The sequence below is a fragment of the Hyperolius riggenbachi genome, chromosome 11 (assembly GCF_040937935.1).
Source record: "Hyperolius riggenbachi isolate aHypRig1 chromosome 11, aHypRig1.pri, whole genome shotgun sequence".
Classification (NCBI taxonomy): Eukaryota; Metazoa; Chordata; class Amphibia; order Anura; family Hyperoliidae; genus Hyperolius; species Hyperolius riggenbachi.
Genome location: NC_090656.1, coordinates 158,491,597 through 158,516,613, shown reverse-complemented (window position 1 = coordinate 158,516,613; position 25,017 = coordinate 158,491,597). Strand labels below are relative to the sequence as shown.

General features: G+C 43.7%; 1 protein-coding gene and 1 pseudogene across 1 annotated transcript in view; one reads left to right on the top strand and one right to left on the bottom strand.

The window, feature by feature from the left end:
* The window catches only part of LOC137538187 (uncharacterized), a 146,424-nt gene extending 133,583 nt beyond the window's left edge, over nt 1–12,841 (top strand). The window contains exon 4 of the mRNA XM_068260206.1: nt 11,888–12,841. Coding sequence (XP_068116307.1) covers nt 11,888–12,438 — 551 coding nt within the window. The 3' untranslated portion in view covers nt 12,439–12,841. The remainder of the gene's footprint in view (nt 1–11,887) is intronic.
* Nucleotides 7,052–9,191, bottom strand: LOC137538620 (guanine nucleotide-binding protein G(s) subunit alpha-like; annotated as a pseudogene).
* Nucleotides 12,842–25,017: the final 12,176 nt, after the last annotated feature.

Here is a 25,017-nt window from a genome sequence, read left to right as displayed (position 1 = left end):
GCCCCCAGCCCACCACCACCAGCCAGGCCTGAGCTGCCCTGGGGCCCCCAGCCCACCACCAGCCAGGCCTGAGCTGCCCTGGGGCCCCTAGACCACCAGCACCAGCCATGCAGGCCTTAGGCCTCCAGCCCACCACCGGTCAGGATTGAGGTGTCCTGGGGCCCCCAGCCCACCACCACCAGCCTGACTACATAAACTGGGGAAAGCTATACGCCTGGCTACATATACTGGGGACAGCTATACACCTGGTTACCTATGCTGGGGACACTGGCTGTCTGTCATTATGTGCATTTACTGGTGAAAAGTTGTCTCTTATGTGCATTTACTGGGGAAATGCTGTCTGTCATTATGTGCATGAACTGGTGAAAAGTTGTCTCTTATGTGCATTTACTGGGGAAATGCTGTCTGTCATTATGTGCATTTACTGGTGAAAAGTTGTCTCTTATGTGCATTTACTGGGGAAATGCTGTCTGTCATTATGTGCATGAACTGGCGAAAAGTTGTCTTTTATGTGCATTTACTGGGGAAATCTTATGTGCATTTACTGGGGAAATGCTGTCTGTCATTATGTGCATGAACTGGTGAAAAGTTGTCTCTTTAATGTGCATTTACTGGGGAAACGCTGTCTGTCATTATGTGCATTAACTGGGGAAATGCTGTCTGTCATTATGTGCATGAACTGGTGAAAAGTTGTCTTTTATGTGCATTTACTGGGGAAATGCTGTCTGTCTCTTATGTGCATTTACTGGGGAAATGCAGTCCTGTCATTACGTGCATTAACTGGTGAAAAGTTGTCTCTTATGTGCATTTACTGGGGAAACGCTGTCTGTCATTATGTGCATTTACTGGTGAAAAGCTGACTCTTATGTGCATTTACTGGTGAAAGGCTCTCTGTCATTATGTGCGTTTACTTCATTTTTTTATGTAACTACGTTAGCTGGTACAACTACATTAGTTAGCCCCGCCCACATGACCACGCCCAATTTTTCGCCGCGCTCTGCGCAGCACAAGTTACCCCCTCCCCCAAGCCCGGCCTGCCAGCCCTTGTGCCCCCTTTGAGCCCCCCCAAAAATCTGAAGCTGGAGCCGCCACTGATTATTGGAACTCAAATTGGCTTGGTAAGCTCAGTGACCCCTGACCTACATACACAGGTGAATCCAATTATGAGAAAGAGTATGTAAGGGGGTCAATTGTAAGTTTCCCTCCTCTTTTAATTTTCTCTGAAGAGTACCAACATGGGGGTCTCAAAACAACTCTCAAATGACTTGAAGACAAAGATTGATCACCATCATGGTTTAGGGTAAGGATACAGAAAGCTGTCTCAGAGATTTCAGCTGTCTGTTTCCACAGTTAGGAACACATTGAGGAAATGGAAGACCACAGACTCAGTTCAAGTTAGGGCTCGAAGAGGCAGACCAAGAAGAATCTCGGATAGACAGAAGTGACGTATGGTGAGAATCAGAGTCAACCAAGAGTCAACCCACAGGCCAGCAATAAAGACCTACAACTTCATCTTGCTGCAGATGGAGTCACTGTGCATAGTTCAACCATTCGGCACACTTTATACAAGGAGATGCTGTATGCGAAAGTAATGCAGAGGAAGCGCTTTTCTCTGCCCACAGCACAAACCGAGCCGCTTGAGTTATTTGGGCATAACAAGGGGCATTATGTATGGAGGAAAAAGAACACAGCATTCCAAGAAAAACACCTGCTACCTACAGTAAAATATGGTGGTGGTTCCATCATGCTGTGTGGCCAGAGCAGGGCCTGGGAATCTTGTCAAAGTTGAGGAACGCATGGATTCCACGCAGTATCAGCAGATTCTGAAGACCAATGTCCAGGAGCCAGTGACAAAGCTGAAGCTGCACGGGGGATGGATCTTTCAACAAGACAACGACCCTAAATATTGCTGAAAATCCACCAAGGCATTCTTGCAGAGGAACAAGTACAACATTCTGGAATGGCCATCTCAGTCACCAGACCTGAATATAATTGAAAATCTGTGGTGTGTGTTAAAGAGAGCTGTCCATGCTCAGAAGCCATCAAACCTGAATGAACTATAGATGTTTTGTACAGAGGAATGGCCCAAAATACCTTTAACCAGAATCCAGACTCTCATTGGAACCTACAGGAAGCGTTTAGAGTCTGTAATTTATGCAAAAGGAGGCTCTACTAAAGATTGATTTCATTTCTTTTGAGTAGTGCCCAAATTTATGCACCTGTCTAATTTTGTTTAAGCAATCATTGCACGTTTTCTGTAAATCCAATAAACTTCATTTCACTTCTCAAATATCACTGTGTGTGTCTCCTATATGATATATTTTTTGTGTTATAACTTTTTATTGAACAAAATAGGAGAATACAGACAAGTGTGTACAATATAATTAACACGTATCTACTGAGACAGCATTCAAGTTCTTTTGTGCAATTTGAAAACTTGGCACAAGTTGTCAGCAATAAAAAAACACATCTGACCTTTCATGAGGAAAGAAGTAACATTCCATACAGTCACGTAGGTCTAGCTTGAGATCAATAAACGAAAGAAAAACTAGAGTGCATAAAAGGGGAGTTGTCCCGTTACATCATGAGGCAGACAAGGATAAGGAAAGGAATGGGAAGGAAAGACATGTGAGGGATGGCGTAAGACAAGGAGAGAGGGACAAGAAAGAGGGGGAGGGGGGAGGGTAAGTAGGAGGGGGAAGGGAAGGATAAGGGGTAGTATCGGGGAACACCTGACTATCCAATGATCTATGACAAAGATATTCACCATATTGTAATAATAGTTATAAGAGCGAGAAGTAGTAACAAGCTTTTCATCCTAAGTGCTAGAGAGAAGAGTCTTGGCTCTCTCTGAATCTCTACATTCATACCAAACTGCCCATTTTTTAACAAAAGCTTCATTGTGTTCGTACATGCTGTAGAAAAGATCTTCGAGTCTACAGATCTCATTGAGTTCAGAGAATATTTGGAGGGGAGTAGGGACTGAGGGACCTCTCCAATTACGAGAAATAAGAAGCTTAGCTATAATCATTAGGATACTGGTCAGGTTCTTCTTTAATTGTGAGGTCCCACAAGGTGAAAGAGAGCTACTTCAGGGGTGAACGGGAGTTTTTCTAAATACAGGGCCTCATTTATGGAGAAGATGGTTTCCCAAAAAGGCTTTATCTGGGGGCATTACCACCAGATGTGTAGGTAAGAGCCAACCTCTCTTTGACATCTCCAGCAAGAGTCAGTAATTTTCAGGGTTATATTTTACAATCTAGGATGGGCATCTGTACCACCTGGCAAAGAGCCTATAGTTGCGTTCCTGGAAGGCGGCTGATATAGAGGACTTGTGCAATGCAGAGAAGACATCTTCCCATTGTTCGTTATCTAGGGCATAGCCTAATTCTGTGTCCCATTTTTTGGTTAGGTGGAGTAATTGTGAAGTACTGACTGAGCATATGAGTTCAGAGTATAATATTGAGATCTTGTGTTCAGTAGAGACTGAAGGAGAGCAGAGGGTTTCAAAAGGCGTAAGCTTTCTGAGGATGTTGGATTGCGGAGTTAGTGAATTGAAAAATTGCCTAATCTGTCTCCACATAAACCAATTAAGTTTGTCTTCAGGTTTGTCTTCCTGATTGCCCAAGTCCTCCCAGTTTTTGATCTCAGTATTGCCAGCGATGTGTCTAATCTGGGGCCAGAATTCCCTATTCCATCCTAATATAGATTTTGCCTTGAGGCCGATAGCTAAGTTTGGGTTGTCTAGAAGAGATGTGAGGGGGCCAGGGATGGTCGATATTTTGTGTTTTTTAATGGCCAGATCCCATCCCCTCAAGACCACCTGAGGGCCTATAGCTAGTAGCTCTTTTTTAGGTCTAGAGGGCGGAGTTAACCAAAGTAAGGCCCTGGGATCAATATCAGAAAACAGGGAATCTAGTGAAACCCACTGTTTCGAGTTCCTACCTTGAAACCAGTCCAATACTCGAGTGAGCAGGACTGCCAGGTAATAAGTTTGTATGTCAGGCAGGCCCATTCCCCCTCCAATCTTAGGTCTGCTTAATAATTTACAGTTGATTCCGTGTGGTTTACCATTCCAAATGAATTGCAGAAAGGAAGTATGTATCTTTTTGAGGAATGTGCTTGACAACCACACTGGGAGGGCCTGCATGACATACAATAGTTTTGGTAGGATATCCATCTTAATTACACATATTGTGCTGGACCAAGATAAATAAAGTGATTTCAATCTTGCTAGGTCACTTTTCATTTTTGCTTGTAGCGGTGGGAAATTAAGCTGAAACAACTCTGAGTGATTATTAGAGATATATACCCCTAAGTATTTAATCTTGTGTTTCTGCCATCGAAATGGGAAAGAAGCTGACAGTTCCCGTACCAAATCCTTCTGAAGTGTAATATTGAGGACCTCTGTCTTAGAAAGGTTTATCTTGAAATTACTAAAATCACCAAACTCTGACATTTCTCTAAGGATATTGGGGAATGCTATGCGTGGATTGGATATGAATAGTAAAAGATCATCAGCAAAGAGAACCAATTTGGAGTGGGAGGAGCCAAAATTGAAGCCTCTTATAGATGTGTTGTTACGAAGGGCAATGGCAAGGTGTTCCATACATATGACATACAAGAGAGGGGACAAGGGGCATCCCTGCCTTGTACCGTTGCTGATAGGGAAGGCATCCGACAGGGTCCCGTTAACTCTAACGCGTGCTGAAGGATTGCGATAAAGAGCCATCACTTTGGAGCAGAATTTGGGGCCTAAGCCTATCTGTTGCAAGGAACCCTCTAGGAACAGCCAATGGACCCTGTCGAATGCCTTCTCCGCATCTACTGAAACCACGCATAGAGGTTGTTTGGTTTGTTGTGCTTTGTGAATAATGGAGATTGTCTTTAGGGTGTTATCCCTTGCTTCTCTCCTAATCACAAAACCAGCTTGATCGTTGTGGATGAGGTCCGGTAGTATAGGTTTTAGCCTTTCTGCCAATATTTTGGAGTAGAGTTTAAGATCTAGATTGATAAGGCTAATGGGCCTATAGTTGCTACATTGGGATTTATCCGTATCCGGTTTTGGGATGACTGTTATGTGCCTATATGATATATTTAACTGATATTTTTTATCGTAACAACCAACAATTTATGCAGGAAAATCATGACGATTAACAAGGTTGCCCAAACTTTCGCATCCCACTGTATATATCAGTAAGATGGCATTAGTAATTACAAAGTTACTGCTGTATCAAAACAACACAGCTTAAGTGTCAAAAATGTTAGGAACCTTAACCACTTTACCCCCGCGCGTACGGATTTCTCCGCCCCTTTTTCCATCCTTTCACCCCCAGGGACGGAGAAATCCGTACTTTGCGCACTCCCGCCGCTGTCCGCGTTCCCGCTCGTAAACACGCCGCCCGCCGCTAGTAAACACGCCGCCGCCCGCTCGCCCAGAGATCAACGAACGGGAAAATCCATTCCCGTTCGTTGATCTAAGCCCCGCAATTACCTGCTGCCACTCGGCTGAGCAGCGCGATCATTGTGAAAAAATAACTAAGTCCCAGCCTCTTTCTACTTCCTGCAAGAGTCCGGAAGGACGCTTGCAGGTAGCATGAAACAAATTGGTAATGTTGCCATCTTGTGGCCAAATAGTAAAACTACACCCTAACCATTTTCTACACACAAATAAACTTTTTACACAAAAAATTAACTCCTTACCTCCCACACTCCCCAATTTTTTTTTTTTTGTAATTAAAAAAAAAATAAAAAATTTACAATAAAAAAAAAAACATAAATAGTTACCTTAGGGACTGAACTTTTTAAATATTTATGTCAAGAGGGTATAACACTGTTACTTTATAAACTATGGGGTTATAATTAGGGATGGATGCAAAACTGAAAAAAATGCACCTTTATTTGCAACTAAAATATTGGCGGCAAACATTGTGATAGGGACATAATTTAAACGGTTTTATAACCGGGATAAATAGGCATATACATTTAATGGGTTTTAATTACAGTAGCATGCATTATTTAAAAACTATAAAGGGCGAAAACTGAAATATAATGATTTTTTTCCCCACATTTTTTCCTATTTTCCCATTAAAACACATTTAGAATAAAATTATTCTTGGCATAATGTCCCACCTAAAGAAAGCCTAATTGGTGGCGAAAAAAACAAGATATAGTTCATTTCATTGCGATAAGTAATGATAAAATTATAGACGAATGAATGGAAGGAGCGCTGAAAGGTGAAAATTGCTCTGGTGGTCAGGGGGTAAAACCCCTCAGTTGGGAAGTGGTTAAAGGGAACCTGAAGCGAGGAAAATTATTTAAAATAAACACATGATGTAGCTGCAAATAAATATTGCATACTAACCTCACTGTCATTTCCTCTCAGAGGCTCCCCATTTTCTCCTTACAGTGATCTCTTCCAGTTCTGACAATATTTTGTCAGAACTGAAATATACCAGTTGCTGTCAGTTATAGATCAGCAGCTGTCAGTTACAACTGAATGTGCAAGGTAATGTCCATGTTTCACTATAGCTCAAGTGGGTGATATTACAGTTTGCTGACCAGGAAGCTGTTAGGGGGTAATGGCCATTTTTAAGATGGAGGACGAAGAATTCCATTGATCACAGTGGACAAATGGGACACAGGAGAGGAGAAGGAGATTCAGGAGTAGACTACACAGGAGGTAAGTATGACGTGTGTATGGTTATGTTGACTTTTTATTTTCAGTTCAGGTTCTCTTTAAAGGGAAGGTTCAGGGAGGGGATTAAAAAAATAAAAATAAATTTCCACTTACCTGGGGCTTCCTCCAGCCCGTGGCAGGCAGGAGGTGCCCTCGCCGCCGCTCCGCAGGCTCCCGGTGGTCTCCGGTGCCCGACCCGACCTGGCCAGGCCGGCTGCCAGGTCGGGCTCTTCTGCGCTCCATTTCCTGGGACTTCTGCGTCCCACGCCGGCGCGCTGACGTCATTGGACGTCCGCCGGGCTGTACTGTGCATGCGCAGAACTACTGCGCATGTGCAGTACAGGCCGGCGGACGTCCGATGACGTCCGATTCCTAATGTTCCTTTAGGAAGAGAATGACTGAGGCTGGATTCACACTATAAGCGCTTTGCTGAGCACTTTCTGAGTGTTTTTTAAAAATCACTTCCATTCACTTTTATTAAAATCGCAGTAAAAATCGCAGCTTATGCAATTTGCGTGATCAAAGCGATTTTTACGTGATTTTTACAGCGATTTTAACCACTTGAGGACCCACCCTTTACCCCCCCTTAAGGACCAGCGCTGGTTTGATTGATCTGTGCTGGGTGGGCTCTGCAGCCCCCAGCACAGATCAGGGTGCAGGCAGGGAGATCAGATTGCCCCCCTTTTTTCCCCCCTATGGGGATGATGTGCTGGGGGGGTCTGATCTCTCCTGCCTGCTGTGGGTGGCGGGGGGGGGGGGCACCTCAAAGCCCCCCTCCGCGGCGACATTCTCCCCCCTCCCTCTCCTACCTGCTCCCCCGGGAGATCTGGGCTGCACAGGACGCTATCCGTCCTGTGCAGCCAGTGACAGGACGTCCCCTGTCACATGGCGGCGATCCCCGGCCGCTGATTGGCCGGGGATCGCCGATCTGCCTTACGGCGCTGCTGCGCAGCAGCGCCGTACAAATGTAAACAAAGCGGATTATTTCCGCTTGTGTTTACATCTAGCCTGCGAGCCGCCATCGGCGGCCCGCAGGCTATTCACGGAGCCCCCCGCCGTGATTTGACCCTGATTAATTAGGCTGCAGCTGGCGACGCAGTACTGCGTCGCTGGTCCTGCAGCTGCCACTTTGCCGACGCACGTTATGAGTGTGCGGTCGGCAAGTGGTTAATGAAAGTGAATGGGAGTGATTTTTAAAGTGCTCAGCAATCACAAGCGCTCAGAAAAATCACTTAAAGTGGGAATCCAGCCTGAAATGGTCCATAGCCACCTATAGTTTCCAGATGCTTTTGGAGAGATTTAGCGCTTTTTTGCAGTCTGTTGGTCTGATAATCTCGGATCACCATATTATAGCTGCTGCTGGCTACCACAAATATAAAAACGGTCACATTGTTAAAGCATTGGATCTATTTTCTGTGTTCATCATGTTGCCGGCTGGCATCAAACATGTAAAAATTCACTTTATTGATGTGAAACCTTGTTTAAAATATTCCGTATGTCAGAACTCTGCACTATATTTAAGTCGTGATCAGGAGAGGTATACCGTAATTGTTCTGCTGCACAATCTTGATTTTATGTAGAAAACATTGTGCAGTCAGTGAGCTGGTACTCTTATAATCTTTTGTAGCAGGCCTTCACCCCTTCATCTTGCCAGAGTACCTTTGTATGTCCATAGAACTCTGGAGGGAAGTCAACATCCTTTTTGCTTGGTAAATGTAAGATCTAGTAATTTTGGAACTGGCTGTCCAGCTTTGCTAGCTCAAATGGAGGGTACAGGTTGCCCAGTCCTGTAACTATGGTCTCAGTGGTCTTTTTAGGCTATGTTCACACTACACGAGTCATCATGTGTCGCAGTACTCTCCCCAGCCACAGCTCGTCGCAATGGCAATATAAGTCTATGTAGACTTACATACCTCACGGATTATGCAGCAATGCAATTCTATGGGGATGCACCGTGACGCTGCACGTGTCAACAAATGTTTGCGGTAGCATTGCGCATGCCCAGACCGACGGTAAACCAGTGACGTACTTCCTGTCCAGGGAGTCACTGTGCGGGGGGTGTCACTTTGCATATTACCCTATCGGCGCACTCAGCTGTAGGGTAATATGCATTGCAATGGTGTAGTGTGATTGTCCTGCCCCCATGCTTTTCTGCCGCAGGACTATCACACTCGCATATTGCGTGAAACTAGGCTAAATGTTATTCTTAATATATTGGACTTTAATCTTTTTTTTTTCCTCTGCATTAACTTTTCCCAGATCTGCCATCTCTGAGCAGTAGCAACCTGTGTGTGGCTGATACACCTGCTAGTCCTTATGCAGCTGCTTTTCGATCGTCTTGTTGGCCTCCCATTGTGCCTTCTCCTAATTGTGAAGTTTTCACGTGTTAGTTTCTTCTCCATGGACTACCTTATTCCCCTTTTTAAAGCAATATTTAATCTGTTAGGATGTGATATTGTCAATTTACCGTATATTGATTGGCATTTTTTTCCTGTATATCGAATATACCCATTACTGCGCAGTAAGCCGCGTACGTGGGCTTGATTGACAGCGGCGGCTCACACAGGCGCAGTGCGGACGACCTCGGGGTCGGCTTCCGCACGGAGACCAGGACAACGGCGCAGAGTGGAGCGGTCGGCGTGGGACAGTCGGCTGCTAGGGGCTGGAGAAAGCCCCAGGTGAGTAAAGCTTTATTTTGAGCATTTGCCTGATAACTCCTTTAAGGCTACTTTCACTCTGGTGCATTGTGGAGTGACGGACAATATAATTGCATTGCTAACACGATGCAGTTATAATGTAATGGTACAGTAAAGCATACTTTCTATGTACTGTATGTGTCGCACCGGAGATATAACGTGCAGTGCGGTTTTTCCCCCTGTGAGGGCCCATTCACACTAGAAGCTTTTCTGAGCGTTTTGTGATTGATTAGCGTATTTTACTATCGCTTCCATTTACTTTCATTAAAATCGCTGTAAGAATTGCGGAAAAATTGCCACAATTTCGCGATCATGTATGCAAAATTGTGCAATTTTTACCACGATTGTAATGAAAGTGACTGGGTGTGTTGTTAAAAACTACGAATTAATTGCAAAACGCTCAGAAAAGTGCTTCTAGTGTGAATGAGCCCTGATCCTGTTTTTCCAGAAAACACATCCACAGTGTGAAGTAACCTTATGGATTGTTTACTTAAAATATTGCACTGAAAATTGCTCATCATTGGTGAAATTAAAGTAAAGTGTTAAAGGATACTCAAAGTGACATTTGACATGATGAGATAGACATGGGTATGTACAGTGCCAAGCACACTATTAACTATGCTATGTTCCTTTTTTTCTTTCTCTGCCTGAAAGAGTTAAATATCAGGTATGTAAGTGGCTGACTCAGTCCTGACTCAGACAGGAAGTGAATACAATGTGACCCTCACTGATAAGAAATTCCAACTATAAACCACTTTCCTAGCAGAAAATGGCTTCTGAGAGCAAGAAAGAGGTAAAAAGGGGAATTTCTCATCAGCGAGGGTCACACTGTAGTCCCTTCCTGACTGAGTCAGCCACTTACATACCTGATATTTAACTCTTTCAGGAAAAGAAAGAAAAAAAAGAACACAGCATATTTATTTGTGTGCTAGGCACTGTACATACACATGTCTAGCTCATCATGTCACATGTCATTTCGGGTATCCTTTAAAGCTAATGTAAACCCGTTAAAAAAAAAAAAAAGACAGATACTCACCTAAGGAGAGGGAAGGCTCGGTCCTAATGAGCCATCCCTGTCCTCTCCCGGTGCCCCCGGTGCTGCGCTGGCTCCTCCGTTCGTATCCCCCGAGTCTTTGGGAGCCGAGTCCTCCCAAAGACAGGCGGTGCACGCGCAAGTGCGTCATAGAGGGCGTGCGCGCGTGCGCAGTGTAGAGCGACCCGTCTTCGGGAGCGCTCGGGCTTCCGAAGCATTTCCGAAGCCTCCCTTCGGCCGGGAGACAGCGGTATTTGACCGAAATGGTCGAATACCACTATGGGGGAGCCAGGACAGCAGCGGGCACCAGGAGAGGAGAGGGAGTACTCTATGGGACCCAGAGCCTCTCTCTCCTTATGTTAATATCTGACTTTTTTTTTTTTTTAAACCGGTTCCCATTAGCTTTAAGGCTTAGAACTGCATAGTAAAGTTGTATAACGTTCCCCATTTCTCTAGAAGACTTTTATGCTTTAATTTTTGAAACCATGTGTATGTCAAATAATTAAACCATACTATACCTTCCATGTATATACTTATGTATAAACCGAATTTTTCAGCACCTAAAATGTGCTAAAAAGTTGCCCCTCAGCTATTTGGACCGGAAGCTTAATGATCCATGTAGTAGTCCTGCTCTCACGTGTGGTTATGGTGGATACAGTTGAGTGGAGAGAGCAGCAGCATTATGTGCAGTTTCGGGGACTCCCTTTGCCTCTGTGACCCCGTCTTGAGAAACAACGAGTAGGACAGAGAGGCAGAGGGATTCACCATACTGCACATGCTGCTGCTGCTCACTCCACCATAGCCAGGACCACAGGTCAGTCCTCATATCTCTGCGCTCTACTCATGATGTTGCCAAGGAAATGAGGATGAGGGGGAGTGGCGCAGAACATGAGTGCAGGATTTCTGCATAAATCATTAAGGGCCTGTTTCCACTTGTGCCGAGCGAGGCAGCACTTCCTGGTCTGCGGGTACACAGATGAATCCCATCAGCCGTGCCATGCAGCCTCCCGCACGGAAACGGATGGCAAGCAATTCGGCCGGCGGCGCTATTGTTTCCTATGGCAGAGTTTCCCAGCATGATATGTCTGCGGGGTAACTCTGCGGATTCGGTGCGGAAACCGCGCTAGTGGAAACAGGCCATAAGCTTTGGTCAAAATTGTTGGGGGGTGCACAGGTCACTCTGCTACTGTACACTCTGCTTATAATGTGAGGGTGGGCATCTATACTGGGAGGGGGCTATGTTTATCCTGGTTTCTAAGGGAAAAGTGGGTACCTCGGGCTTATATTCGGGTCAGCTTATACACAAGTATATATCGGTAATGTGGATTTCCAGCATCAATTATTGAGAGCTGTGTAACTTGTATAAACTGAATATTTTCAATATATTGCAAAAGGCAAAATATATGGTAAAAATGTGTTGTATGTAAATATGCAAGTCAACTGTAAATTACCACTTTTTTTTTTCTTTTTTTTCTGTAGGGGCTCTTGAAGGCTTTTTCTTCTGCTCAGTTTCGAGATCTCAGTGTGACATTGTTAATTGTAATAAACAAACTACTTATGACAACACACATTTTTGCACTTCACCAATGTATGCGATCCAGCAGCGTCGTAAAGCTGAGCGGTACATTTGCATGCTGGCACTTAAATACCGCTGTAAAGCAGGAGTGACTGTTCCTCTCCCTGACATTAGATGTCTAAAACCAAGATTGCCTGCCTATAATTCTCTTTATTGTGACTGCAATGAAAGCTGCCCTCCTTCGCCTCAGATTATATCTCTTTCCTCAAGCTTAGGAGATGTTCGCAAATCACCAAAACGCTCCTTGGGGCAATTCTTCAGTCGTGTAATGCTCAGAAAGGACTCGAGGACTGCTGCTTCAGAGTTAAACCTCCAGCAGTGTGACTACAGGCCACAAACCAGATTGCGAAGTCCATCTTTAGCAGAGGGTCGGCTTTTTCGGGCAAAATCATTTCGTGATTTGTTAACTCTTAAAGTATTTAAGAGAAGCCAAAGGGGGCTGAACAAAGTGTGATAGTTTATTTCAGTAAAGTGGTGACTTGGAAATCTGCTGCTTGAAAGTATTGGATAAGACACAAGTTTTAGCACAATTATGAATCTGGATTGGAAAATATGTATGTGCATTTTAAGTAAAGCAGTATTAGGCTGGGTGCACAGATAGCAGAAACGCTAGCGTTGCATAAAGTACTTCGTTTTATGCAGCAATGTTAGTCATTGGGATGCAGAAAAAGATGCAGAGAACTGCAATTTACAGTATGCGTTTCTCAAACACTGGTTTTGTTGCATATTATGCAGGATGGGTACCAAAACGCACATAATGAAAGTCTATGGTGATGTATGCACTGCGTTTTAATGCGTTTTACAAGCTTTATTTATGCATATTTTTTTTTTCAAATAAAGATTTCTGATGTGTGTCCGCTTCCTGATGTCTTCCTAGTGATTATTATTTCTTCAGATTCGCACCATCTAAAAACTTTATTAGGTTTCTTTCTTTAAAAAGTTACATCAGCATAAAAATGTGTGGGTATCTGTAAAATGATGACGCACAGGCGTTTCGGGCTGTCTCAGTCCTTTCTCAAATCATGACAGACCCACATTGAAATACAAAATCACATCAAACACCTATAAAGCTTCAAGGAGGACCACATAGGGAACTGATCATTTACATACAGCATATACATATTCATATAACAACATCCACCAATCTACCATCTAGAGGTTTACTCTCTGAGTCCCACAAATGTCACTACTTAATATCCACAGGGACAACTTGATTACAGTATGAGGGATTGAAGTGTGGACACTCACCACCGAGGTTTTCCCATGTATAACACATCAGGAAATCCAAGAAGAATACAGTGGGTTGCAAAAGTATTCGGCCCCCTTGACGTTTTCCACATTCTGTCATATTACTGCCACAAACATGAATCAATTTTATTGAAATTCCACGTGAAAGACCAATACAAAGTGGTGTACACGTGAGAAGTGGAACGAAAATCATACAGGATTCCAAACATTTTTTACAAATAAATGACTGCAAAGTGGTGTGTGCATAATTATTCGGCCCCCTTTGATCTGAGTGCAGTCAGTTGCCTATAGACATTGCCTAATGAGTGCTAATGACTAAATAGAGTGCACCTGTGTGTAATCTAATGTCAGTACAAATACAGCTGCTCTGTGAGGGCCTCAGAGGTTGTCTAAGAGAATATTGGGAGCAACAACACCGTGAAGTCCTAAGAACACACAAGACAGGTCAGGGATCAAGTTATTGAGAAATTTAAAGCAGGCTTAGGCTACAAAAAGATTTCAAAAGCCTTGAACATCCCATGGAGCACTGTTCAAGCGATCATTCAGAAATGGAAGGAGTATGGCACAACTGTAAACCTACCAAGACAAGGCCATCCACCTAAACTCACAGGCCAAACAAGGAGAGCGCTGATCAGAAATGCAGTCAAGAGGCCCATGGTGACTCTGGACGAGCTGCAGAGATCTACAGCTCAGGTGGGAGACTCTGTCCATAGGACAACTATTAGTCATGCACTGTACAAAGTTGGCCTTTATGGAAGAGTGGCAAGAAGAAAGGCATTGATAACAGAAAGCATAAGAAGTCCCATTTGCAGTTTGCCACAAGCCATGTGGGGGACACAGCAACCATGTGGAAGAAGGTGCTCTGGTCAGATGAGACCAAAATGGAACTTTTTGGCCAAAATGCAAAACGCTATGTGTGGTGGAAAACTAACACTGCACATCACTCTGAACACACCATCCCCACTGTTAAATATGGTGGTGGCAGCATCATGCTTGGGGGGGGGGGGGGGGGGGTGTGCATCTCTTCAGCAGGGACAGGGAAGCTGGTCAGAGTTGATGGGAAGATGGATGGAGCCAAATACAGGGCAAACTTGGAAGAAAACCTCTTGGAGACTGCAAAAGACTTGAGACTGGGGCGGAGGTTCACCTTCCAGCAGGACAATGACCGTAAACATAAAGCCAGGGCAACAATGGAATGGTTTAAAACAAAACATAACTATGTGTTAGAATGGCCCAGTCAAAGTCCAGATCTAAATCCAATGGAGAATCTGTGGCAAGATCTGAAAACTGCTGTTCAAAACGCTGTCCATCTAATCTGACTGAGCTGGAGCTGTTTTGCAAAGAAAAATGGGCAAGGATTTCAGTCTCTAGATGTGCAAAGCTGGTAGAGACATACCCTAAAAGACTGGCAGCTGTAATTGCAGCAAAAGGTGGTTCTACAAAGTATTGACTCAGGGGGCCGAATAATTACGCACACCCCACTTTGCAGTTATTTATTTGTAAAAAATGTTTGAAATGATGTATGATTTTCGATCCACTTCTCACATGTACACCACTTTGTATTGGTCTTTCACGTGGAATTCCAATAATATTGATGCATGTTTGTGGCAGTAATGTGACAAAATGTGGAAAACTTCCAGGGGGCCGAATACTTTTGCAACCATTGTTCATTGTGTCCAATAGGAAAGCAGCCTATGACGTCCGCCGCAGGACTAGTTAGAGATAGAAGATAAAGCCGTGCACAGGAGAGCTAATCACTGAGGGAGTGCAAAATGCCAAACTGTTAGCTGAAAATCAAATGAGGAGAGAAGGGGCCATGCACATCCCTATGTGAAAACTTTTTTATTCAACAAGACATACGTTACATATCCTGTAGATTACAGAGAGAGGTGCAGGCAAACGGGGAGTTCGACAGCCATTTTGCGCCGTTATATGCAGTGGCGCATCATCAGGACAACCACCCCAATGAAATTCCCCCTTAAATACACTTACCCCATCTATGAGGAACAGCTAGAGTCTGTACCACGCAAGTGTGCCGTTTGTCGGCCAAGTGGAGCACACGCCGAGTGTACAAACATACTGGGCAATGGCGCTTCCGCCCTATGGAGCGCAACCCGGAAGACGCAGCCGCGTCACATCCGGCCAGCGCTTCATGGTCACCTACAGCAAATCGGTGCGCCCGGAACGGCGCACCGCACCTAAATGACGTCAGCACGGCGTCTAAATGTGGCCACAAGAGGGCAATCTAACCAAGTTACGTTAGCGACGAAAGGATGGAAAAGTTTATATAACTCTGCTGCCATCAAGTGGCCAAATAAAATGATGGCCACTAATTACAGATCATTATGGGCAGGTTGTAAATGTATTAGCTGTTCCCCAAAGATGCACATAAACATTTAAAATGATAGCAAATTCTTTTAAGTTCTCAGCTCCAGTCCATCCTCGTAGGGGAAAGCACCACATAGGATATACATAGAAAACACTACTTTAGTGTGCATAACTTTAATAATATACTAACCACCCCACAAGGGTGGACCGTCAGTCCGAGATCTATTGCACATCTAATAATAATCCAGTAATGAGAAAAGTTAAAGGAGAGATATCAATGAGCAAGGTACTAATAAAATTAAAATTAACAAACACAAACCCATCATACAGATAAATACAGCCAAGTTATTCTTTTCATTTAAGCCCAAAAGTCCCACCGCAGTATGATATCCAATAGCTCTCACTCTGTAAGAGTTTACGGTGCCAATCCCCACCCCTCCTGTCATGTACAACTTGTTCTAGGCCCCAAAACCTCAATTTTGTTACATCACTGTTATGTGCCTCCCGCATATGTTCAATAACCCTGGGGCAACCCTAACCGCTATGGACGGACCTGCAGTGGGCCTGGTAACGATCCTTGAAAGAAAGCCCCATCCCTTCGGGATAAATTGGTCAATAATGACTTGGGTCCAGAGAGAGAGACTGTAAACGGGAACAATGGAGCCTATCCATGCTTAAATTGCCATCTATGCAGCTACATAGCCAGGGGGGACACTTTTACCCACCCCAGTCGGGGGACTAAATTTAAAATTAGAGGGCGTTTTAATTGTGACTCCAAAATTGTTATTTATTAAAATGTCCCTGCGGGCTGCGTTATGTGGGCAAGACCACCCAGGCTATCAAAGATCGCATGGCTTCCCATAAATCCAATATCCGAAATAGGAATATGGATCTATCGGTCTCTGAACATTTTTGTACACACAATCACTCATTGTCACAATTAAGGGTACAGGTGATTGAAGGGATACCATATCCACAGAGAGGGGGGAATAGGGAGAAACTTTTAGCAATAAGGGAAAATTATTGGATAAATAAACTCGATACTTTAATACCTAAGGGTCTTAATAGGGATTATGATCTAACAAACTTAATTTAAAGATGTAATAGAGCTCCATAATTATGTCGCTTCTTTTTTTCCACAGGGATGATGTTTTTTTGGATAGAGGGGCCAAGCAACTTGTAAAGTATTGTTTTTATACTTTCTGTGGTTATGTGACAATATTGTGTCACTATGCTTCGCACTTTGCCATTTTCATGTCCCCTGACAATAGATGTATGTGCAACCCGCCCCCCACATGAGCATATGGCTAATTTACATATGCAGTGTATATGTTTGACCGTTTCGCCCCAGTATTCGCCCGTTTGAAATACGTTCACACCACGTGTATATGTTTATTGTTTTGCGATCTGCCTGCCGTGGAGTGAAGGGCATTGAGCCCTCATTGGATGGCGGGAGCATATGATATGGAAGTACCCGATCACGTGACTCCTTACCTATTTCTATTGGTGGACGGCGGCGGTGTTCACGAGCGGACGCTGTAGGCTTTGGTTAAGGGAGAAATGTGATACGGAGGAGTCCGATCATGTGTCCCCTTGCCTGCTTTGCGGCGGACGGTGTCGGCACAGATGCTATTGGAGAGAAATTCTCCATACAAGCTTGTGGGCTTATCCTATTGGTCGGCGCCATTCCCCTACGCTATGCTGAGTATGTGGGCTGGCAGTTGTGCTTTTTGATTGAAGAAGGGATATACAGTCCTGCGGCGGACGTCGTAGGCTGACTTCCTATTGGACACAATGAACAATGTATTCTTCTTGGATTTTCCGATGTGTTATACATGGGAAAACCTCGGTGGTGAGTGTCCACACTTCAATCCCTCATACTGCACTAAGCAATTATAAGGAGTGCAATAAAAATTGTAAAACAGAAATTAGCCTGGCAAAGATCGAAGCTGAAAATCAAATCGCTAGGGATATCAAATCTAACCCCAAAAAGTTTTGCAAGTACATCAACTCCAAAAAAAGAAAGGTTGACTGTATAGGACTCCTAAAGGATGAGGGTGGGAACTCAATGGTGGATGACCAAGGTAAGGCAGAGTTATTAAATGCTTTCTTTGCTTCGGTCTTCACAATGGAAACAGCACTGTTGCAAATTACAGAGACAGAAGAGTCTCAATCTTCTAACTGTTATATTAAATACTTCACGCAGGAAGAAGTGAATACAAGACTAAATAAATTAAAAATAGACAAGGCACCTGGCCAGGATGGCATGCATCCACGGGTCCTAAGGGTATTAAGTTCAGTTATAGATAAACCCCTTTATCTTATCTTTTGTGACTCTTTCAACTGGCAGAGTCCCAGTGGATTGGCGTACAGCCCACATTTTCCCATTATTTAAGAAGGGCAAAAAATCAGATCCAGGAAATTATAGACCTGTAAGCTTAACATCAGTTGTATGCAAATTATTTGAAGGGTTACTAAAAGATACTATACATGACTTCATAGTAGAAAATAATCTTATTTCTCAGCATCAACATGGGTTTACTAAAGACAGGTCCTGTTTGACTAACATGCTCAGCTTTTATGAGGTAGTGAACGCTAATATGGATATTGGGAATGCTGTAGATGTGATATACTTGGACTTTGCAAAGGCCTTCGACACTGTTCCCCACAAAAGTCCGGTGCTAAAGTTGAGGATGCAAGGACTGGGGAAGAGTCTGTGTGCATGGATAGGGAACTGGCTAATGGACAGAAAACAAAGAGTTGTGGTCAATGGATCGTACTCAAAATGGGAGACTGTTAGCAGTGGGGTCCCACAGGGGTCTGTACTGGGTCCAGTGTTCTTCAATTTATTTATTAATGACCTAGTAGATGCAGTAGTGAGCAATGTTGCTATTTTTGCAGATGATACAAAATTGTGCAGAATCATCAACTCTCAGGAAGATAGTGTCATATTGCAACAGGATCTGGATAGGATGGCTATATGGGCACATACATGGCAGATAAAATTCAATGTTGAAAAATGTAAAGTCATGCATTTTGGTCGTACCAATGGTCTAGCACCATACAAAATAAATGGGATACAGTTGGGGACATCAAACTTGGAGAAGAACTTAGGAGTACTCATCGACAACAAGTTAAATAATCGTACTCAATGCCAAGCCGCTGCAGCTAAAGCTAACAAAATTTTGGGATGCATTAAAAGGGAAAAAAAAAACTCGAGATGCTAGCATAATATTGCCCCTGTTTAACTCTCTAGTAAGGCCACATCTGGAATATGGAATTCAGTTCTGGGCACCACATTACAAAAAAGATATTGCAGTTTTAGAGCAGGTGCAGAGACGAGCAACAAAATTGATACGTGGGATGGATGCTTACCAAGAAAGGTTAGATAAACTGGGTTTATTTAGTCTAGAGAAAAGACGCCTTAGAGGTGATCTAATTAACATGTATAAATACATCAGAGGGCAATATAATAGCCTGGCGGATGAGCTTTTTGTCCCTAGGCCTTCTCAAAGGACTAGAGGACATGATCTGCGCATGGAGGAAAAACGTTTTAGCCATTTATTTAGGAAAGGGTTCTTTACAGTAAGAGTGATTAAGATGTGGAATGCATTGCCACAGGAAGTCGTTATGGCAAACTCTATACCTGCATTTAAAGGAGGCTTAGATGCTTTCCTTGCGTTGAAAGACATCCATGGCTACAATTACTAGGTAATGCCTAATGATGTTGATCCAGGGATTTTATCTGATTGCCATCTGGAGTCGGGAAGGAATTTTTCCCTTTTGGGGCTAATTGGACCATGCCTTGTAAGGGTTTTTTCGCCTTCCTCTGGATCAACAGGGATATGTGAGGGAGCAGGCTGGAGTTGTACTTTATACTGGTTGAACTTGATGGACGTATGTCTTTTTTCAACCAAAATAACTATGTAACTATGTAATCAAGTTGTCCCTGTGACAGGGAGTGATTGATGGGTGATTAGGGGGGTGATTGGGTGCAAACAGGGTTCTGGGGGGTGGGCAGGGGGGGGGGTCTGAGGGGTGCCGTGGGCGATCAGGGGGCGGGGGGCAGATCAGTGTGCTAGGGTGCAGACAGGGAGGGCTGCAGCCTGCCCTGGTGGTCCCTCGATCACTGGGACCACCAGGGCAGGAGGCAGCCTGTATAATATGCTTTGTATACATTACAAAGCATATTATACGCTTGTAACGTGGCGATCGAGGGGTTAACAACCCGCCAGTGCTTCCGAACGGCCGGCGGGTTGACGTGGGTGGGCGGAGCCTATTGCCGGCGGATGCTGTGATGCGCGCGATCCCCAGCCAGAAAGAGACACAGGACCCGACGCCCATCGGCGTTACGTGGTCCTGGGCATGCCACATTTCCGCCGCCCATAGGTAGTGAGTGGTCGGCAAGTGGTTAATCTGTCAACGCTATTTTTTCGATTAGGTCCTAAACTGCCCCCTGGGGGCTCCTGATTACCCCCCCTCCCCTCAGATCCTCCCCAGACCCCCCCCCCCCCTGTGTACTGTAAACATCTATTCTCCCCTGTAATCACCTGTCAATCACAAATCAATCAGTCACTGTCATGACGCTAGTGACTCAAATAACCACATCTAAAATTATTTTATGCAGAGAATTCAATTTAATTCATGACACAGCAGTGGATAGGTTGAAAAGTTCTAGCAGATATACCATGGACTTTGCCCGTTGGATTGACACATGTAATCTAACTGATGTTTGAAGGTGGAAACACCCAAATGAGAGGGCTTTAATAATAATTAAACATAATTTAGACTCCTCATCTCCCCAAATTGAATGGGATGCTAGCAAGGCAGTCCTCGGGCCATTACATGGAAGCTATTGGGGTGGCTCGATCTCAGGCGAAGGCCTTGATACAGTGGAAGGAACAGAAGGCCATGCAACTAGAAGCTGAGTACACACAATCTGCAGACTCAACTATTTACAGAAACTGGCAACTTGCGTTACAGGAGCTAGAAATATATAGAATCAGTGTAACCCAAAAGAGCCTACTCGAACAAAAGCAGATAGTATTTGAGCAAGGAGATAGAAATGGAAGCATGCTGGCGTGGCTGTCCAGGGACCGTTCTAGTGCGGGTGCCATTCCATCACTAAAACTAGATGATCAGTCTGTCACCACAGACCCAGTGGAAATTAATGAGGCTTTCCTTAAATTTTATCAGCAACTGTACTCTAGCAGACTTACACACTCTGATGATGACATCGATAATTATCTAGAAGGTATTACTATACCTATTCTATCAACTGATGATCTTCATGCCCTAGAAGCTCCCCTATCGCTCGATGAAATCTCCGACGCAATTGCAGACATGCAAACTAGGAAAACTCCTAGGCTGGATGGGTTCCCGGTAGAGCTATACAAGCAGTACACCAAGATTTTGGCCCCCGAAACTTAAAAGTACACTTCAACGGTTGTTTGCCAGGGGGTCTTTCCCTCCCTCCATGTCTGAAGCGCTCATCATAATAATACCTAAACCGGACAAAGATCCTTTCCTTTGTTCATCATACAGGCCTTTAGCCTTACTAAACGTAGATGCAAAAATACTAGCTAATGTACTGGCAACTCGCTTAAATAAGATAATTACTAAATTAATTCACCAAAGATCAGTCAGGCTTTATGCCTGGCAAGGGAACGGACATTATTATTCATAGACTTTTCGCAAACATACAAATCTCACACTCCAACCAAGGGCAAAGAGTTGTTTCTCTAGATGCGGAAAAAGCCTTTGACTCCGTAGAATGGAGATAGTCATGGGCTGTTCTGCGTAAATTTGGCTTTGGAGAAAAATTCATAAAGTGGATCTAACTCTTATATGATAACCCCACAGCAAAGATTAAAAAAGGAAGTAATATATTGCGTCCCTTCTGCCTTGAAAGAGGCACAAGACAAGGCTGTGCAGTCTCACCAATGCTTTTTGCCCTTGCTATGGAGCCCATAGCAGCCTATATCAGACAAACTACCTCTGTCCAGGGCCTTAGAATTGGCAATTTTGAAGAAAAGATATTACTCTATGCCGATGATGTCCTTCTATACCAGGCTTTCTCAACCAGGGTTCCCTGGAACCCCAGGGTTCCTTGAGGACTCTGCAGGGGTTCCTTGGCATTTTACCCCATCGTGGGGGAAGCATAATAGAGAACACTATAATAGGTGGTACTGTAACAAGAAGCACTAAATTCGGGGGTCAGGAGACAGTATAATGAATGGCAGTGTAATAGGAGATAGTGAAATTAGCAGCCTAACCTACTTAAAGACCATGCCTCCTGAAAAATAAATGTAGGGGTTCCTCGAGAACAAAAAATTGATTGCAGGGGTTCCTTGAGATCCAAAAGTTATTTACAGGGTTCCTCCAAGGTAAAAAGGTTGAGAAAGGCTGTTCTATACCTTAACGACCCGGCACAATCTCTAACTGCTGCCCTTAATCTATTTAATACCTTAGGAATGATGTCAGGAATTAAAATAGCAAAAATCAGTAACTCTTTGCACACTCGTATGCAAATGTTCTAACAAATGCATTCACAGATTCACTCATCCAGGCACCACTGTTCTCCCTACAGCCAAGTTAAAAGCCGGGGTCTTAGTTCACAAAGGAATGCATTCTTTTGCTTAGTCACCTACACTGCGCAGAAGTACCCAGGTAAACGTAGGTGTCCTAACTCTGGCCCTGTAACCTTCATAGTGCAGACATGCAAACATTAATTGCATCAAACCTATCTAGGGATTGGGAGCACACATCCGGACGTCCTCTCCTGGGACAGATAGTGCATCAAACCAATCACACAAGGGAGCTAACGTAATGTATCCATGCGCACAATGCACATAGACCAGTATAAGCTGTGTGCATGCTGACAAAAAAACACAAACAGGGGAAGGAGGGAGTGCACTAGATTAAAACCCTGACCACAAGGGTCCGTAACAAGAAAAAAAACAAACCCATAAATCCAGGCACATCACCTCTAGTTAGGACATTTAAATAAGTAATTTAAAAAAGGGAGGTGCTAAAGAGGGTGTGGCCAGAAAAATAGCAAAAATCAGTAACTCTTTGCACACTCCCATGCAAATGTTCAAACAAATGCATTCACAGATTCACTCCTGTTAGGCACCACTGTTATCCCTACAGCTAAGTTAAAAGTCGGGATCTTAGTTCACAAAGGAATGCATTATTTTGCTTAGTCACCGACACTGCGTAGAAGTACCCAGGTAAACGTAGGTGTCCTAATTCAGGCCCTGTAACGTGAATAGTGCAGACATGCACTAAAATTAAAATAAACCGGCCAAAATCAATACTATTCTATCTTGATCCCCTCCCTCATCTGGGAACTGCCCCAAACTGCCTACTAAAACCTGTCGCATAATTTAACCTCCTTGGCGGTCTGATTCTTTCCAGATTTTAGGGTCTAAAAGCGGTGCAATTTTTTTTCCACTCTTTCAGACCCTAAAACCTGAAAAAAATCATTCTGGCAGGGAGATCTGCAGCAAAATAAAAAAAAATGTACCTTCCTGGGCTCCTGTGCTGCAGTTTTCTCTTTGCCCACAAGATGGCGCTAATATACATATAAACGAACTTCTCTATATTTCTCTAATATAGAGAAGTTCGTTTTCAATATTAGCCCCGCCCCCGATGACGTCACGCTGCCACCACCGCTCTGCTGCCACCACCACCACGGCTGCGCTGCTCCAACTGGCTGCCGGGTCCCCGGAAGAATAGCGGGGACATGGGGGATCCCGGCGGCCAGGGAAAGACCCCACACTGCCGGGGAGAGAGGCTGGAGTCCCGCTGCGCAGCGAGATCGCGCGCGGGACTCCACAACTGACAGGTAAAGCTCTGCAATGCCTACCCCGACCTGAGCTCGGGATCACCGCTAATAGCTTCTTTTTTCTACCCCGAGCTCAGGTCGGGAAAACCGGCAAGGAGGTTAAATACCTTGGGGTGCAGATTACTAAGGATATTCAAACATATCAGACCTTAAACATTGATCCTGTCATACAATCGCTAGAAGCCAAATGTAAAATCTGGGGAAAAATCCCATTAACTTTAATTAAAATGATTTTCCTACCTAAATTCACATATTTTTTTCCGACAATATCCAATTTGTCTACCAACAAAACTCTACCGTAGATTGGATACTATTCTTCTTTGATTTATCTGGGCCATTAAACAACCACGTAACCAGGTTCTGGTTGAACTCGATAGACGTATGTCTTTTTTCATCCCAAATAACTGTAACTATGTAACTCTAGATATCTTACAACTTCCTAAAAATAGAGGAGGGTAAGCAATGCATCACTTACAAAAGTACTATTGGGCTTCTCTACTTGTGATAATCAGATGGTGGTTTTCTCACAAGATGATCACAATCCAGCAATTACTACAGAAGTAGCAATACTTGATTCATATGAACAATTGACTAAACTACCCTATAGAGGTCCCAGGACTACTCTAAACATTACACAGGCCATACCTCCCAACTTTTTGAGATGAGAAAGAGGGACATTTAAGCCACACCCCTGATCACACCCCTAGTCACGCACACCATAAATATTTTAATAGAAAAATATTTTGTTTTATAATCAAACCACACTGGTCCTTTCTATCCTGGTTCATTTTCCTTCTAGTTAACATATTAAAATTAGTAATATATCAATTTAAAGGATGGGAATAAGGGTTAAGAGTCAATCAAACACATTTTTAGTAGAGAAATATATATATATTTACATAGAAAGAGGGACAAATGAGGAGGAAAGAGGGACAGGGCTCCCAAAGAGGGACTGTCCCTCCGAAAGAGGCACAGTTGGGTGCTATGGTGACAACGTGGAAGGCATGGAGGGGGGCTAGAACCCCACTGGCAAAGGACAATACACTTTCTCCATACACCCCTTTATGGGGCAACCCGTAACTTAAATACTTTCAAACTATTCCAGACCCTATAATATGGGCTAGTCATGGTATCAAAATATTAGCACATATCCAGTAAGAACACTGCATCCTACCCTTTGATACTCTTAAATCTCAGTATAATCTCCCAAACACCCACTTATTCAGATATCTCCAGTTGTGCCATGCCCATAGCTCACAATTTGGTAGATGCCCTCCTACACTAAGTAGTGATGATCTGGAGCAGCTCCTCCTGACTAGAGATTTACCTAAAACACTATCGGCTATACAGGATCTTCTCAAAAAATTAGCATATTGTGATAAAGTTCATTATTTTCTGTAATGTACTGATAAACATTGGACTTTCATATATTTTAGATTCAAATACACACAACTGAAGTAATTCAAGCCTTTTATTGTTTTAATATTGATGATTTTGGCATACAGCTCATGAAAACCCAAATTTCCTATCTCAAAAAATTAGCATATTTCATCCGACCAATAAAAGAAAAGTGTTTTCAAAACAAAAAAAAGTCAACCTTCCAATAAT